Source organism: Aquarana catesbeiana, linkage group LG12 (assembly GCF_042186555.1).
Source record: "Aquarana catesbeiana isolate 2022-GZ linkage group LG12, ASM4218655v1, whole genome shotgun sequence".
Classification (NCBI taxonomy): Eukaryota; Metazoa; Chordata; class Amphibia; order Anura; family Ranidae; genus Aquarana; species Aquarana catesbeiana.
The window spans coordinates 220,087,202-220,105,023 of NC_133335.1; the positions used below are offsets into that span (position 1 = coordinate 220,087,202).

A 17,822-nucleotide genomic window follows, 5' to 3' on the forward strand; every position below is an offset into this window, starting at 1 on the left:
TCTGATGAGCGAAGAATGTGCAATTCTCAGTCTTCAAAGTAATTGCATAACAGATCCCCCCACTGGATATAAAAATGAATAAGATGCACCTGTCATTGTCTGTTTACAAAGCAAGCCATACTCACTCCCCCCTACCCCCCCCCCCCCCCTTTAAGGTCTTGTTAAAGAGGAGTTCCCACTACAAAAAAAATAAATAAAAGTCAGCAGCTACAAATACTGCAGCTGCTGACCTTTAATAATCGGACACTTACCTGTCCCAGGGTCCAGCGATGCGGGGGATCGGAAGCCCCGCTCGTCTCCCCCTCCGTTCGGCGGCGCCGGCATTGCAACTGTGGGCACTCGGCTGTGGCCGTAATTGGCCGCGCAATCTTATGGGACCTGTTGCGTGTCCCATATGATCGACCAGAGGGAGGGGGCAGAGCTGAGCCCTTCCTGCGCCGAGGGGAAGTGATGTCACCAGCCCAGGCACTGAAGGAGGCAGACTACGAGGGACCCCCTAGCAACAGCCATTTAGAGGTGAGTAAAAAAAAAAAATTCCAATTATTTATTTATTTATTTTGGGTGAAACACCACTTTAACTCATAGCATGTCTCTAAATCAGGGATTTGCAATTAGTGGACCATCAGCTGTTGCAGAGCTACAAGTCCCATGAGGCATAGCAAGACTCTGACAGACACAAGCATGACACCCAGAGGCAGAGGCATGATGGGACTTGTAGTTTTGCAACAGCTGGAGGTCCACTAATTGCATGTCTCTGCTCTAGATGCATTAGGAATATAAAATGTTACCTGTCATTAATAGATCATCCGCAAATTAGAAGAACAATACAAGCTTGCGTTATGTCGTTTGTTATGATCTACTGCATGTAGTGCAGTAAGTATTCCGGGAGTGGAGGTCCCACGATGCCTTCGCAGCCATTCTAACTGACGATCTGCTGGACTGGCGCAGGTCTCAAGACATCTGCTACTGTATGCATAGGTGCTCAATCTGTGGCCCTCCAGCTGTTGCAGAACTACAAGTCCATGAGGCACTGCAAGGCTGACCGTTACAAGCATGACTCCCAAAGGCAGAGGCATGATGGGACTTGTGGCCCTGCAGCTGTTGTGGAACTACAAGTCCCATCATGCCTCTGGGTGTCATGCTTGTGGCTGTCAGAGTCTTGCTATGCCTCATGGGACTTGTAGTTCTGCAACAGCTGAAGGTCCGCTAATTGCATTTCACCGCTGTATACCATGGGTGCTCAACTTGTGGCCCTCCAGCTGTTGTGGAACTACAAGTTGAGCACCCATGGTATACAGCAGGGATATGCAATTAGGGGACCTTCAGCTGTTGCAGAACTACAAGTCCCATGAGGCATAGCAAGACATCTGACAGCCAAAAGCATGACACCCAGAGGCAGAGGCATGATGGGACTTGTAGTTTTGCAACAGCTGGAGGTCCGCTAATTGCATATCCCTGGTATAGAGGAATCAGAAATTTGGGAAGCCAACGTAATTGAATACTTAGGGGGCAATATATAATGGCGCCCTCTGGTGGACACCGAAAAAGGTACTACACTGTGGCCTGAATTTTTTCTGAATTTTACATCCTCTTCATGAAATGCAGGCCACAGTGTGGAGTCTACGGAGTAGAGCTGCACGATTCTGGCCAAAATGAGAATCACAATTTTTTGCTTAGGATAAAAAGATCACGATTCTCGCGACGTAAAACCTTTCATATTATACAAAAAAAATTGGGCTAACTTTACTGGTTAGTTTTTTGGTTTTTTTTAATTCATTAAAGTCATTTTTTAAAATTGCATTTGAAAGACCACTGCGCAAATACAGTGTGACATAAAATATTGCAACAACCACCATTTTATTCTCTAGGGTCTCTACTAAAAAAAATATATATAATGTTTGGGGGTTCTATGTAAATCTCTAGCAAAAATGATTCTAACTTTAAACCAACAAATGTCAGAAAAAGGTTTAGTGTTTAAGTGGTTCCCGATTACAGGGAGCCGAGATCAGTGACACTGTTACTAGGCAGAACGGCCCCCCGTGAGACGATCGAGTCTGCGGGACCCGCGATCCGACTCACGGCCGGCACGCACGGAATGGCACGGCGGCAAATTTAAAGGGACGTACCTGTATGTCCCTTTGCCTGTCTGTGCCATTCTGCCGATGTACATTGTCGTGCGCCGGTCGGGAAGTGATTAAAGGGATTGTAAAGGCAGAAGGTTTTCTCATCTTAATGCATTAGGATAAAAAAAAAAACTTCTATGTGCAGCAGCCCCCCCCCCCCCCCCCCAACACTTACCTGAGCCCGTCTTTATTCAGCGATGTTGCAGGAGTGTCTAAGCTTCCCCTGCGCTCCCCTCCTCATTAACTGGGATAGCAGCGTGGCGCAATTGGTTCCTGCTGCTGCTAATCAAAATCATTTTAACCAGTCAGGAAAGAGAGGGGTTGGGGCCGGGCAGCGGCTCCGTGTCTGAATGGACACAGGGAGCTGTGACTCGGCTTGGGTGCCTCCATAGCAAGCTGCTTGCTGTGGGGACACTCAACAGGGAGGGAGGGGCCAGGATCACAGAAAAGGGACCAGAGAAGAGGAGAATCAGGGCTGCCCTGGAGAGCTACACAGTGCAGGTAAGTATAATATGTTTGTTTTGGGTTTTTTTTGTTTGTTTTTTCTGTTTTTTTAAATGGGACTTTACAATCACTTTTAACACTGCAATATATAGTTCCAAGATTGGGGGAGAGGGCGGTCGCATGACTTCGTTCTCCTGGCATTTTTTCTTTAAACTCCTTTTGCAGTCCCAAACAAAGCAAGCAGAGAGCGACAAACATTTGTAAAGCAAATAGCTGTGCTTTTTTTTTTTTTTTTTTTCGTAAGGCAGTGGAAAAGCATTGCTTTACTCCATAGGGCCCTCGGCACTCTACGCTAGAGTGTGATACATTGGTTACTGAAGCCAGTGTGGAGGAGGGGGGTCAGAAACAAAAACGCATTTAAAGACCTTCAAGGATGGTTGCATCTGTTCTAATTCTATCACTGCAACTGATCAGGTCATTATTGTAAAGACAGAAGGTCTCAATATTTCAAAGTGGAACTTGACCCATAACAACTTGATAAAAAATAATGTTCTTGCTAGTACCGGGTTGGACCCCCTTTTTTTGCCTTCAGAACTGCCTTCATTCTTCATGGCATAGATTCAACAAGGTGTTGGAAACATTCCTCAGAGATTTTGGTCAATATTGCAGTTGCTTCAGATTTGTCGGATCACAGAGTAAAAATGGGGGGGGGGGCAATGTGAGAAGCCGCAAGCCATGACTGACGCGTTTCGTCCCAAAGGACTTCAACTGGGGCATACTGAGCATGTGCAGAGCGGGGTGAGACAGAGCATTACTGAATTTTAAACAGTATAGACACTTGTTTTTAATGTTTTACATAGCTATACCTGCAAAAAGGGGCCAGCATGAAATGATCTAACAGGACATCATTTTCTTGACTTAAGTTCCACTTGAAATGGTAAACAGAAGGGAAGGCTGCCAAAGCTAGATTAGGGCACTGCTAAAGTTTGCTAATATCCTTACAATGTATGCAGCTATATGTTGTATTATTATTTTTTTCAGCTAAACTAGTTTTGCTTAAACTCCTGTATCCTAGCTGACACTTGCTAACGATGTATTTTTTTTTTTTTTTTAGTCTGCAGATTTACCAAGAACTACGAGAAGAACTGGCAAAGGCCAAGTCCCTGGAAGGCATCATTGCTGTTAATAATGAACTGAAGGTTAAGTGCCAGGTAATAAGAGTGTGTCATATTGGTGTATAGACTGGTGTAAAGACTTAAGCAGGCCGTAGATGACTTGTTTTTCTTTCCTTCCACCACGGATGGAAGGAAGGAAAGAATATTGCAGAACACAATAACACACAGTGTTATTGTGTTCTGCTGGCAGGGGGAGGGGCATGGGGTGCCTTCCCAGCCGGCAGAACACAATGACTACTGATAGCTGCTATAGCCAGGGCCGCTGATAAGGCAGTACAGCCAGCCCTTCTGTACTGGGCCCCGTCCCTATCAGTTCAAAAGGGGGACCATGAACTGCCTTACTGCAGACACCGATCCTCTTCTGCATCCCCCTGCAGTGCTGCCAGCTTCTCCTCCACTCCCTGCAGCGTTCAGTTCTAGCATCCACGCCCCCCCCCCCCCCCCCATCCCTCTGCTTTCTGGGCCCCTCTGTGTGCCCCTTTTTCCCCGCAGCGTCGCTGGCTTCCCTGCTCTCCCACTGGCAGCTGCTGCAGGCACACAAGGGAACGTTTCAGGATGGAGAGTGGGGGAAGAGGGCAGTAAATATGTCCTATAATGATTTTGGTGTACCTTTAGGAAAAATATAATGTTATATTTTCTGGGGGGGGGGCAGGGCCCTATCAGGTAGGCAGTACGGAGCCCCCTGATTTCTAACAGCAGCCCTGGCTACAGCCACTGGCAGTAATTGAATGTAAACTATCGGTCAGGCTGGCTGTTTGGATGGATCGAGTGACTTGGGTACAACCAGCCTGCCCATACATGGATTGAATCTTGGCTGGTCCCTGCTAAACCGGCAGAATTTTGATCCATGTATGGCTGGTTTTACGAAGACTCTCATGAAGATTATCAAAGCACCTCTAATCCTAGCTCAGTGAAATAACTCGGAGTAGTTGGCTCAGATCAGCTGCTGCAGCCAAATGATGGCGTCTTCCTCCCATTGTGTGTTCTTTACAATAAACAAATAATTGGGAAAATCCTTCTGAGTGTGATATTTCTTTTATAGCTTTGTGAGTGTACATAAATCTAGTACTTTGAGCAATTCTTTTAACCGTCTTGAGGATATAGATATATACAGATGAAGTGGAAGGCTATCAGGGAATCTTTTTCTTTGTAGGAAGAAATGGCGAACAAGAAGGAAGGTGATAAGAATACGGGAGACTTGCCTTTCCCCCATTGGATATGCCAACCCTACGTACGACCACCGTAAGTCCTTTTCATTATTTTGCAGCATTTTTCACAGGAATCTACTAATCATAGTGTAGGTACAGATCCTTTAAAATTTGTTAGAACTGCCAGCCACAAATTTGCAAGATTTGCTTAAAAATTTTCAAAGGTTGTTTTTTTTCAAGTTGACTGTCAAAACCTGCACAGAAAGTGCCATAGGTTTTAACATGATTTGTAAATATTGCAGATTTATTGCATGGAGTTCTGGCCTCTTCTTCTTTTATTTGGTTTTGAAAGCTCCACCATAGACCGTGTAACCAAAATAAAAGATGACTTTGGGGGTTGGTTATATGTAATGAGACTAATACCATTTGGGGTATTGGAAAAGGGACCAGAGGGATGTTAGCAGAGAGGGGGGACTGGATGCTGGAGGTGAGTATTAAAGGAGCTGGACCTTCATATCATAGCTCCCAACTGTCCCTGATTTCGAAGGACTGTCCCTCTTTCCTCCTCATTTGTCCCTCATTTTGGTCTCATCTATATAGTTGTATATAAATGCACTTTTTATCTTTCAAAAACTGTTCCCCCGTGCTACACCTTTATCCATATTCTAAATTGCTGCATTTGTAAATTTTAAAAGCCAATATAAAGGAATATTAGTGGTAAAAAAAGCCCTTGTGGATTTAATTAACCTCTTTTTTTTTTTTTTAGTTAATTCTCATTTAGGGGGGTGTGGCAGGGGGTGTGTCCTATGCCTACATACATTTGCTACTAGGTGTCCTTCATCCCCATCTCAAAATGTTGGGAGGTGTGTTAATATCGTCAATAGTGTAACATGCTTCTATCCACCAAGGACACAAATTCTCAAGTGGTTGGATTCAGGAACTCCCAGATGCAATTAGTGATACCTCGGTTTGCAAGTAATGCGGTATAAAAGCGTTTTGCTAGACGAGCTATATTTTTTTTTTTTTTATTCTGACTTGATATGCGAGCGCTGTCTTGCAACACGAGCAGGACTCAAGCCACTGGTGTATATATTACTGTATGTGGCCAGAGGTCTAGGGGCGCTGGTGGCTCCCAGCACTTCCTGGGGAACCCGGAGACACTCCCACCTGGGATGGGTGGGCGTAACGTGCCTTGGAGCACCCGGAAGTGTTAACAGTTTCCAAGTGTCTCAGAGTTTTCCAGGAAGCGCTGGGAGCCTCCAGTGCCCCCACACCTCTGGCTACATTCAGTGCTGCATACATCAGCGCCCCCGCACCTCTGGCCACATGAAGTACTGCATACACCAGAGCCCCCTCACCTCTGGCCACATACAGTACTGCATACACCAGCTTCCCCGCACCTCGGGACCACATACAGTACTGCATACACCAGAGCCCCCGCACCTCTGGCCACATACAGTACTGCATACACCAGAGCCCCCTCACCTCTGGCCACATACAGTACTGCATACACCAGCTTCCCCGCACCTCGGGACCACATACAGTACTGCATACACCAGAGCCCCCGCACCTCTGGCCACATACAGTACTGCATACACCAGAGCCCCCGCACCTCTGGCCACATACAGTACTGCATACACCAGCTTCCCCGCACCTCGGGACCACATACAGTACTGCATACACCAGAGCCCCCGCACCTCTGGCCACATGCAGTACTGCATACACCAGCTTCCCCGCACCTCGGGACCACATACAGTACTGCATACACCAGAGCCCCCGCACCTCTGGCCACATACAGTACTGCATACACCAGCTTCCCCGCACCTCTGGCCACATACAGTACTGCATACACCAGCGCCCCCGCACCTCTGGCCACATACAGTACTGCATACACCAGCGCCCCCGCACCTCTGGCCACATACAGTACTGCATACATCAGCGCCCCTGCACCTCTGGCCACATACAGTACTGCATACACCAGCACCCCCGCACCTCTGGCCACATACAGTACTTCATACACTAGTGCCCCCACACCTCTGGCTACATACAGTGCTGCATACATCAGCGCCCCCGCACCTCTGGCCACATACAGTGCTGCATACACCAGCACCCCCGCACCTCTGGACACATGAAGTACTGCATACACCATCTTCCCCGCACCTCGGGACCACATACAGTACTGCATACACCAGCGCTACCGCACCTCTGGCCACATACAGTACTGCATACACCAGCGCCCCCGCACTTCTGGCCACATACAGTACTGCATACACCAGCGCCCCCGCACCTCTGGCCACATACAGTACTTCATACACCAGCAGGAACAAATTATCTGAGTTTGCATTATACCCACGTGTCAATAAAAAGCGCCAAGTAAGTCATGTCCCCTTGCATTTCAAATCGTCATTTTCAGTTCTTACAGGGGCATGCCTTTTATTTGTGTCACTGCTTGCTTTCGTCTCCTAGTCAGGTTTACATCTGAAGAAGGCAGTATTTCAAACATCTCACAATCTTGGCCTATGTAAGCCCCTCCTTTCTCCTGAAGTCCCAGCTTTAGTAATACAGATAGGATGTAATAGGTTTAAGCAGTTGTCTCTCTGAAAGATACCTGCAGATAAAGGAACAGAACAGCATTCCCTGTGCGAGCAGGCAGGATTTTCAATACAAATGTGTTGCGTTGTGATGCAGTGTGACACTTTATTTGCCTTCAGGCCCAAAGACGCGGTGAAGGAGGAGAGCGCAATGCGAGCAAAGCGAGCACTGGAGGAGGAAGATGATGGGAACACGGAGCAGCTTTCAAAGAACAAGCAAAAAAAGAAACAGCGCAATCCGAACAAAATCTTTGACCCTTCTGTAAAGCGTAAGTCATACTGAAGGAAACTGCTGCCTCCTTCTTTTCAAACTAGGTAAATTCACACCCAGTAGGGCTAAGTAGGCGTTAGGTGCACATCGATACTGCCCTGGAACTTTGGGGTTTTCATATAAGTATTTCCTTTCCTAGAGCAACTGTCAGCAAACAAAACAAGTTATTGTTGTCCCATGCAGAAGATAGAGGAGAGGGGGGGTTGTTATTTCAAGAGCAGAAGATACAAGTTCCAAAAGAGTCCTTGCCACATTTTATGCAACAAGTGCTTTAGGCCTCGTTCACGCTGGTGTACTTTAAAGTGGTTGGAAAGTCAGGAGGTTTTTTATCTTAATGCATTCTATGCATTAAGATAAAAAAAACCTTCTATGTGCTGCAACCGCCCCAGCACCCCCCTAATACTTACCTGAGCCCCATCTCTCTCCAGCGATGTCCTTGAATTCTTCGGCCGTCCTCCTGATTGGCTGATACACAGCAGCCGCGCAATTGGCTCCCGCCGCTGTCGATCAAAATCAGTTAGCCAATCAGGAGCGAGGGGGCAGGCCCGAACCCGGGGCACTGTGTTTGAATGGACACAGGGAGCCGTGACTCAGCTTGGATGCAGCTTGCATATGGGGGTACTCAACAGGAGGGAGGGCCCAGGAGCGCTGAAGAAGCACCCGAGAAGAGGAGGATCTGGGCTGCTCTGTGCAAAACCAAGTATAACATGTTTGTTATCTTTAGAGAAAAAAAAAACGGGACTTTACAATCACTTTAAAGTTGCAAAACCTTTTTCTTTTTTTATTTTGGATAGAGTAATGCCGCGTACACACGAGCGGACTTTCCGGCAGAAAAGGTCCGACGGAACGAATCCGTCGGACATTCCGATCATGTGTGGGCTTCATCGGACCTATTCTGTCGAAAAATCTGACAGACCTTAGAAATAGAACATGTTTCAAATCTTTCCGACGGACTCGATTCGTATCGGAAAAAAACGCTCGTCTGTACGCTAGTTCGACGGACCGAAAACGACACAAGGGCAGCTATTGGCTACTGGCTATTGAACTTCCTTTTCTAGTCCGGTCATACGTCATCACGTTCGAAACGATCGGACTTTGGTGGGATTGTGTGTAGGCAAGTCCGTTTCGTCGGAACTCCTTCGGAGTGCGGTCCGATGAGAAGTCCGCTCGTGTGTACGCGGCATAAGGGAGGGTTATAACCCCTGTTGGTTTATTTTTTGCCACCTGTGCCCCATTGGAGTGATTTACCTTCACTTCCTGTCCCATACCCAAAACAGGAAGTGGGAGGAAATCCCATGGGCATTCCCAGGTCACCAAAACTAGTGCCCCCATTGGAAGATTTCCCCTCTATTACTTTTCTGGGAACAATGCTTTTTTTTTTTTCTTTTCTGGCTTCCTTTATTTTTATATTTACATGGTAATCCTGCCATCAAGTCGTGTTGGTTTTTCAACAGCACAAGCTGCAGATGTAGCAGTTAAAGGGTTGAGACAAAACATTTATCACTGAGAGGGGTGCTTACAATAGTCAGCTTTTATTTATGTAAACCTTTTATCCACCCTAAAAAAAAAAAAAAAAAATTGCTGCTGTAACAGCTTATAAAGTGTTAGCTGGAGTTTGGTTTTAATTTGTTATTGTATATAAATATCCTAGTTACTAGTACATCTAACACTCCCCTCCCCCCCAGACTCAAAATGCTGCTGTCCAAAGGTTTACCTGTTGCTCATTCATGGAGAGTGCAGGCACCCTAATAAGGGAGGTGTGTTACTGGCCAGATTACCAGGAGAAAACAGAGGGGGGAAAGCACAAAAAAATAATGCAGCCACCACATCTAATGTTTTAGTAAGCTGCAATATATTATATTTTTGTTTTAAAGTGATTGTAAAGTCTTCCGGGTCCCCCACTGAGTTCAGTGGTCAGATCTGCCAGCCCCCCATTCACCAAGTCTCCGGTAGTGTTCTGTTTACTGCTTTCTTTTGGTCTTTATTTGAAGCCTGTACTTCAGAAAAGTCCAAATTCATAATTTGCTGAGTTTATAGGGTGCAAAATCCTTCACATCATGCCTACTTGAAGATTTGGTTCCAGATATTACCCACCCTTTTGCTCTCAGGACAAAAAAGGCACAATTGACACTGCAGCAAATACATCATACTGTAATTAACAAATCTATTCTATGTGGACAACCTCATTGTGGCTTTCTGTCTGTATTGGCTGATCTTGCTGCAAACTAATATTGTGTTTTTCTGCTTTTTCAGCTAAATATGCAAAATGTGACCAGTGTGGAAATCCCAAGGTGCGTCTAGAGTCTTATGTTTGTTTCTACATTCAGTCCATTTCTCCTCCTCCCTCCTCCCTCTTCCCTCTTCCCTCCTCCTCCTTCCCTCTTCCCTCCTCCTCCTTCCCTCTTCCCTCCTCCTTCTTCTTTTTTCCCTCTCCTCCACATCTTCTCTCTCCCTCTCTCCTTCCCTCCCCTCTCTGCTCTTCTTCCCTCCTTTCCTCTCTCTGCTCTTCTTCCCTCCTTTCCTCTCTCTGCTCTTCTTCCCTCCTTTCCCCTCTCTGCTCTTCTTCCCTCCTTTCCCCTCTCTGCTCTTCTTCCCTCCTTTCCCCTCTCTCCTCTTCTTCCCTCCTTTCCCCTCTCTCCTCTTCTTCCCTCCTTTCCCCTCTCTCCTCTTCTTCCCTCCTTTCCCCTCTCTCCTCTTCTTCCCTCCTTTCCCCTCTCTCCTCTTCTTCCCTCCTTTCCCCTCTCTCCTCTTCTTCCCTCCTTTCCCCTCTCTCCTCTTCTTCCCTCCTTTCCCCTCTTTTCCCCTCTCTCCTCTTCTTCCCTCCTTTCCCCTCTCTCCTCTTCTTCCCTCCTTTCCCCTCTCTCCTCTTCTTCCCTCCTTTCCCCTCTCTCCTCTTCTTCCCTCCTTTCCCCTCTCTCCTCTTCTTCCCTCCTTTCCCCTCTTTTCCCCTCTCTCCTCTTCTTCCCTCCTTCCCTCCTTTCCCCTCTTTTCCCCTCTTTTCCCCTCTCTCCTCTTCTTCCCTCCTTTCCCCTCTCTCCTCTTCTTCCCTTTTTTCCCCTCTCTCCTCTTCTTCTCTCCTTTCCCCTCTCTCCTCTTCTTTCCCCCTTTCTCCTCTTCTTCCCTCCCCTCCCCTCTCTCCTTTTCTTCCCTCCTTTCCCCTCTCTCCTCTTCTTCCCTCCACTCCCCTCTCTTCTCTTCTTCCCTCCCCTCCCCTCTCTCCTCTTCTTCCCTCCCCCTCCCCTCTCCCCTCTCTCCTCTTCTCCTCTTCTTCCCTCCAACATTCTTTTTCCCTCTCTCTCCTCTATCTTCTTCTTCTTCTTCCTCTCCTAATCCTTCATTGCGTTTTCCATTTTTTCACTTAAAGTCCACCAAACAGTTTCACAATAAAGAGTTTTCCGTGTTTTCCTCAAATACCTACATTTTCAAGCTCCAGTAGCCTATTGCACACTGTCTATGAAAATATAGTGTAGCAGAAACTCTGACCTCTTCCAGTCTAATGCGAACCTTGAAGGCCAAAGACAGCTGACATCCTTCAATTGGTGGTTGTGAGGCATAGTGGGAGCAAAGGTGGTAAAAGTCATTGGGCGCCAGATACTTCTTGGATGTAAAAAAAGGTTTTATTTCTTTGACAGTCCTTTTTATATTTTGAAAGGGAAAGAGGGTTAGGGCCAGGACACCCTTAAGTAGTTGCAATTTCATATGGCCGACTCTGAGACTTCAACAGGAGAACAGCCGTACAGGGAAAGGCCACAGCAAGGTGCCACTTCTGCACGTGCAGGATCGCTGTCTCCTATGGCAACAGTACTTAAACAGTTCCTAACTTAAAGTAACAGTTCTCTCAGCTGTACTACAACTTCTCCTCCTTAGTTCTTCAGCCACTTGAGGTCCTGGTCTCTCACTGGACCCTCTGATTCATTAACTCTGAATCCTGTGAGCTCCTCAAGGCTTTTGCGGTGGAATCTCCCTCAAGCATCACCCACGCTTCCCTGCTGGGTCTCTAGCTTGGCACTCCGGATACCTTCAAGCTTTACCCCTGCTGACCCGCTCGGCCCCTAGCTTGGCACACAAGGCTGCTCTGCAAGCGTCACCTCCACTGGTTGGGTCCCTGACTTGATCACCTCCTGAAGTTTTCCGATCCTCCACCGTGCCCGTTCGTTGAGAATACTGCTCCAGTACTTGCTTTAGGTACTCACTGGAGTCCCTGTTAAAGGCGATTGGTCCCTTAGTGGCGACCGCTTCCCTTCTACCTCCGACCACAACAGGTTTTCCGGCCAGCAGAACCGTCACTTTTGGTTGGACTGCAAGCCGCACTCTCAATCCTGCGCTGCCCTCCTACTCTGGATAGGCAGATAGCCTGGCAGCCTGATGTCCCCGTGATAGGCCCATTCTCCGGCCTAGCAGCCCGGGGCAGACGACACCCGTCTTCTGGGTGGCACACAAGAACCTCACCTCACCCGAATATATAGGCTCTCCCAGCAGGCCAAGGGATTCAACAAAATCCCTGCCCATTGGCTGAGATACACCATATACCCATAACCTGACCTTGAGTTGTCCTTCTCAATCGAATACCTCCAAGTGCCCGGCCACCTGGTGGTAGAAGAGGAAAGTACAACCAGGCCAAACTTTGCAAGAAGGCAATGGATCCCTAATAATTAACTACAGTAGCTACTTCCTGACAAGGAATTTGGCGAGGAGCTCCCTCACTAAACCCCCAGGGCACTACATCCATAACATGTCTTCGTGCGTCAGGATGTGTGCCCCGTCTGCTTCTGAGCTTTGAGCTGCATGTTTGTGTTGATGAACAAAGTATTGGCATGTAGCAATGTAACAGATAAGGGTTGGCTACTCTGGGGCTTCAGCATGTAAAGGAAGTGTAGCCACTGTAAAGGGGGCATCAAGTTTAAAGAAAAACAGTAACCTGCAATGAAAAGGTGAACTGGAAACCACATGGCAGATGAAGTATATTACATTTCTTGTTGCAGGAAGAAGGTTTCATAACACTTTCATTCTATTATCTGTATATGATATAAAAATAAGTCCTCACATATTGAGACTGGAGCAACCCTCCTCAATTCTTTTATCTTGCAGGGCACTAAGTGTGTGTTCCATTTGTGTCGCAGCTGCTGCAAGAAACAAGCATTCAGGGAGATGGCAGACTGTGCAGGTGGGTTTTGAGCCGCCTTTTGTGAAGAACGCCATTTCTGTCCATAGCCGCGGTGCTAAAACCTTTCTTTTTACTTTTCAGGTCACGGACTGCTTTTTAAAACCAAATTTGAGAGGTCTGCTCAGTACAAATCTGTGCAGGAGGCCGACGTGCCAGAGAAGAACCTTACGGAATCAAAGCTCCCCCAGCCACCCCCTGAGATCAAAGTCTGAGCCCTTTACCCCCTGTGGAGCCCGGGACTGCTTATTACAGCTCTTCACAGGCTCCCTTCCTACTGCTTGCTCAGGGAATTGTTCCGAATTCACTCTGGCGTGTCTGGGATTGTCGACGCCCCGCTTTGCTAGGGCACGGTACAAACTTTTTTTGCACTTCGGACTTAACATTTCTAATGTTTTTTAAGCTTTACAGTATATTTTGACTGGACTGAGAAATGTTCCAATTTTTGCCTTTAAAAAAAAAAAAAAAAAAAAAGTATGCTGCTACCAGACTTAATTCTAGCTGCTGCTTGAGCGTCAGCTTGGGACGGCGCGGTGATGTAACTGGATTCGGGGGGCGTAGTTTTAGACATTTTTAAGGTGTAGAAAGACAGACAGATCTTATGAATTTATATCTGTCTCTTGTCTGAATCTGTTGATGTAATACTCTCTAAGGGGATCTGTAGCCTTTTTCTTTTCTTTTTGTTTTTTTTTTTTTGGTACACAGCAGTGAAAACAATGTGATTTATGCAGATTGTTAAAAGCTATACTCCAGGCAGATATAAAAGGCACAAATTAATGTAGCTCTCTATTGAGTTAGACTGCATTTAAAAAAAAAATACATTTACAGTGCCTTGAAATTTTCCACATTTTATCACATTACAACCAAAAAAATGTGAATGTATTTTATGTGATAGACCAACACAAAGATGCACATAATTGTGAAGTGGAAGGAAAATGATAAATGGTTTTCAATTTTTTTTTTTTTTTACAAATAAATATGTGAAAAGTGTGGCGTACATTTGTATTCAGCCCCCCCCTGAGCCTTTCACTGCAATTACAGCTGCAAGCCTTTTTGGGGATTTCTCTACCAGCTTTGCTTACCTAGAGCAATGACTCTCAACTCCTGTCCTCAGGACCTACTAACAGGCCAGATTTTAGGTATTAGCTTGGGGAGATGAAGACTAGAATACTGCAATCACTGAGCAGCAAATTCTGTCGCCTATGATGTATTTCAGTTATCTTGCAGACCTGGCCTGTTAGTGGGACCTGAGGACAGGAGTTGAGAACCACTGCTCTAGAGAGTGACACTTTTGCCCATTCTTCTTTGCAAAATAGCTCTGTCAGATTGGATGGAGAGCGCCTGTGAACAGCAATTTTCAAGTCTTGCCACAGATTCTCAGTTGCATTTAGGTCTGGACTTTGACTGGGCCATTCTAACACATGAATATGATTTGATCTAAACCATTCCATTGTAGCTCTGGCTGTATGTTTAGGGTCGTTGTCCTGCTGGAAGGTGAACCTCCGCCCCAGTCTCAAGACTTTTGCAGACTTTGTCAGGTTTTCTTCTAAGATTGCCCTGTATTTGGCTCCATCCATCTTCTCATCAACTCTGAACAGCTTCACTGTCCCTACTGAAGAAAAGCATCCCCACAACATGATGCTGCCACCACCATGTTTCACAGTGGGGATGGTGTGTTCAGGGTGATGTGCAGTGTTAGTTTTCTGCCACACATAGCGTTTTGCTTTTAGGCCAAAAAGTTCAATTTTGGTCTCGTCTGACCAGAGCACCTTCTTCCACATGTTTGCTGTGTCCCCCACATGGCTCCTCACAAACTGCAAAGGGGATTTCTTATGACTTTCTTTCAACAATGGCTTTCTTCTTTCCATAAAGGCCATATTTGTGGAGAGCACGACTAATAGTTGTCCTGTGGACAGATTCTCCCTCCTGAGCTGTGGATCTCTGCAGCTCCTCCAGAGTTACCATGGGCCTCTTGGCAGCTTCTCTGATTAATGCTCTCCTTGCCCGGCCGGTCAGTTTAGATGGACGGCCATGTCTTGGTAGGTTTGCAGTTGTGCCATACTCTTTCCATTTTCGGATGATGGATTGGACAGTGCTCCGTGAGATGTTCAAAGCTTGGGATATTTTTTTATAACCTAACACTGCTTTAAACTTCTCCACAACTTTATCCCTGACCTGTCTGGTGTGTTCCTTGGTCTTCATGATGCTGTTTGTTCACTAAGGTTCTCTAACAAACCTCTGAGGGCTTCACAGAACAGCTGTATTAAATTGCACACAGGTGAACACTAATTAGGTGACTTTGGAAGGCTATTGGTTCCACTAGATTTTAGTTAGGGGGTATCAGAGTAAAGGGGGCTAAATACAAATGCACGCCACACTCTTCAGATATTTATTTGTAAAAAATTGAGAACGATTTATAATTTTCTTTCCACTTCACAATTATGTGCCAGGGTATAAATACTTTTTCAAAGCACTGTAATGCTGACGTCTCAAGTACCTGAATTTGACATGGTGTCAGTCACTTGTAGTTCTTGTACAGCTGAGCTCAAAATTTGGAGAGGGGGAGCAACACAAGGAGCCAGTCCGTTGTTGCCAATGTGCAAACAAGGAGCATGCTAAGGGTAGAGACCAAAACGACGGAGATAAAAGCTCAGTAGTCTGCTGTTTCTCCTTTCCTTGCTGAGTCACAGGCTGGGGGAGGGACAAGACCTGTAAACTGCAGCGAAGAATAATCAGGTCTGCTGCCCAGGCTGTGCAGTATGGCAGAACTGTGTAAATCTCATGGCTGGATGGACAGAAATCCTTTGGCAGGTTAAACAGCTCACATATAGTTGATTCTTTTTTGTGTATTTAGCTATTTGCCTGGAGTTAAGATTTAAACTGTTTGACATGCTGCTAGTAATAATGGCAGCAAGGCTTGCAAGGACAGTAATGGCTATTTTATAGCGTTTAAAGTGCTGTAAATCTGATATTGCCTAAGATCACTGGTTGAGATAATTATTTCCCGCCTCATGAGGTTATACAAAGGACTTAATAAAAGCTGGATGAATGTGTGTTTTTGTCTGTGAATTATTTTAAAATGTGTTGCTCAATTCAAAGCTAAAGTCAAGTCTGAACAAACCTGGTCATAGCCAGGGTCTGCTTCCTGCTTTGCAGTGCTACACAATGTTTGTGCTTCATTGCCCCTTCTTACAATGCAAGCCTAACTTTTGGACCGTGCAGCATGCAGGCAGGACTGGTGCAAGGATTTTTGACACCCTAGGCCAGGGATATGCAATTAGCGGACCTCCAGCTGTTGCAGAACTACAAGTCCCATGAGGCATAGCAAGACTCTCACAGCCACAAGCATGACGCCCAAAGGCAGGGGGATGATGGGACTTGTAGTTTTGCAACAGCTGGAGGTCCACTAATTGCATATCGCTGCCCTAGGCGAAACCTCATTTTGCTGCTCCCCCTAACTCCGCCCTTTTTGCCCTGCCCATGTATACCCCACCTTTTAATGAAGCGCCCATTAAATGCAGCCTCACCAGTGCCCATTAAATGCAGCCTCACCAGTGCCCATTAAATGCAGCCTCACCAGTGCCCATTAAATGCAGCCTCACCAGTGCCCATTAAATGCAGCCTCACCAGTGCCCATTAAATGCAGCCTCACCAGTGCCCATTAAATGCAGCCTCACCAGTGCCCATTAAGTGCAGCCTCACCAGCGCCCATTAAATGCAGCCTCACCAGCGCCCATTAAATGCAGCCTCACCAGCGCCCATTAAATGCAGCCTCACCAGTGCCCATCAATGGCAGCCTTACCAGCGCCCATCAATGAATGCTTCCATACATTCGAGACACAGACACAGTCCTCTGCTGCCGCTGTACCTCTGACACTATGTGCGAACGAAACAGCGGCTGCCTGCTGATGCTGAGACTTGGTTGCTTGCTGCAGAGAAGAGAGTAGGAACACCAGCGGACGGGCGCCCTAGGCAGCAGTGCACCCTAAGCGACTGCCTAGTTTGCCTAGTGGTAGCAACGGCCCTACATACAGGCTCTGCTGGCCTGAACGTTGTGGTCCAAAGCCGGTTCCTCCTGCTGTTCCTGCTGCTTGCCTACAATGGCTTTGGTCACTTCTGGCCATACAACCCTCCACTCAGCCAACTCTCTCACCTGCTACTTGCTGTCCAGGTTTTCTGAGTACTTGAGTCCTTGCCTTATACTCTGAACCTGTACAATGGGTATGGAAAAGAATTGCCCTCCTTTTTAAAATAATCACATTTTGTTGCTTTGCAGCATGAAATGAAGACAGACACAGTTTTTGTTTTATCCAGCTGCAACTTATAACATCCACGTGAAAGATATAACACCAACATATCAGAAAAACATTGAAAAAATCAAAAACATAATCGCTGATTGAGCGATTTGGTTTGTGAAACATGTTAACCATGCTTGTCCTCGTGTATCGTAGATGTTTGATGTCCTACGTCGTTTTTGACAAATAAAGCATCTAATTTTGTGAAGATTGGGAGTGCGGTCAACTCTTTTGAATATTTGGAACAAGGATCACCCCCCCCCCTCCTAAAAATGACTTGTAAACTCAATCAGGTGTCGCTAATCACCTTCTCAATGGCACGCAAAGCCATTTGACTTTCATCTGTGGTCATTTTAATTAGCTCAGCATGAAAAGAGCTTTCCTGGAGCATTTCAGTCCCTGGTAGTGCAACTGAAGCAAACAATCAGCTATGGCTGGCAAGGCACTGTCGCTAAAATCTCTGCGGTGAAGTTGTCGACAGGCACAGTGAAGTCTATTATTAAGAAGTGGAGGGTATTTGGTACAACACAGATCCTCCCTGGATCAGGATGTCGCTCCAAACTGGATGAAAGAGACAGGAGGAAACTGGTCGGAGAGGCTACCAAGAGCCCTAC

General features: G+C 46.5%; 1 protein-coding gene across 1 annotated transcript in view; it reads left to right on the forward strand.

Moving 5' to 3' along the window:
- DUS1L (dihydrouridine synthase 1 like) overlaps nt 1-15,966 on the forward strand; it is a 41,134-nt gene extending 25,168 nt beyond the window's left edge. The window contains exons 8-13 of the mRNA XM_073606715.1: nt 3,682-3,778; nt 4,896-4,984; nt 7,602-7,750; nt 10,006-10,043; nt 12,841-12,916; nt 12,998-15,966. Of these exons, the coding sequence (XP_073462816.1) occupies nt 3,682-3,778; nt 4,896-4,984; nt 7,602-7,750; nt 10,006-10,043; nt 12,841-12,916; nt 12,998-13,128 (580 nt within the window). The 3' untranslated portion in view covers nt 13,129-15,966. The remainder of the gene's footprint in view (nt 1-3,681; nt 3,779-4,895; nt 4,985-7,601; nt 7,751-10,005; nt 10,044-12,840; nt 12,917-12,997) is intronic.
- Nucleotides 15,967-17,822: the final 1,856 nt, after the last annotated feature.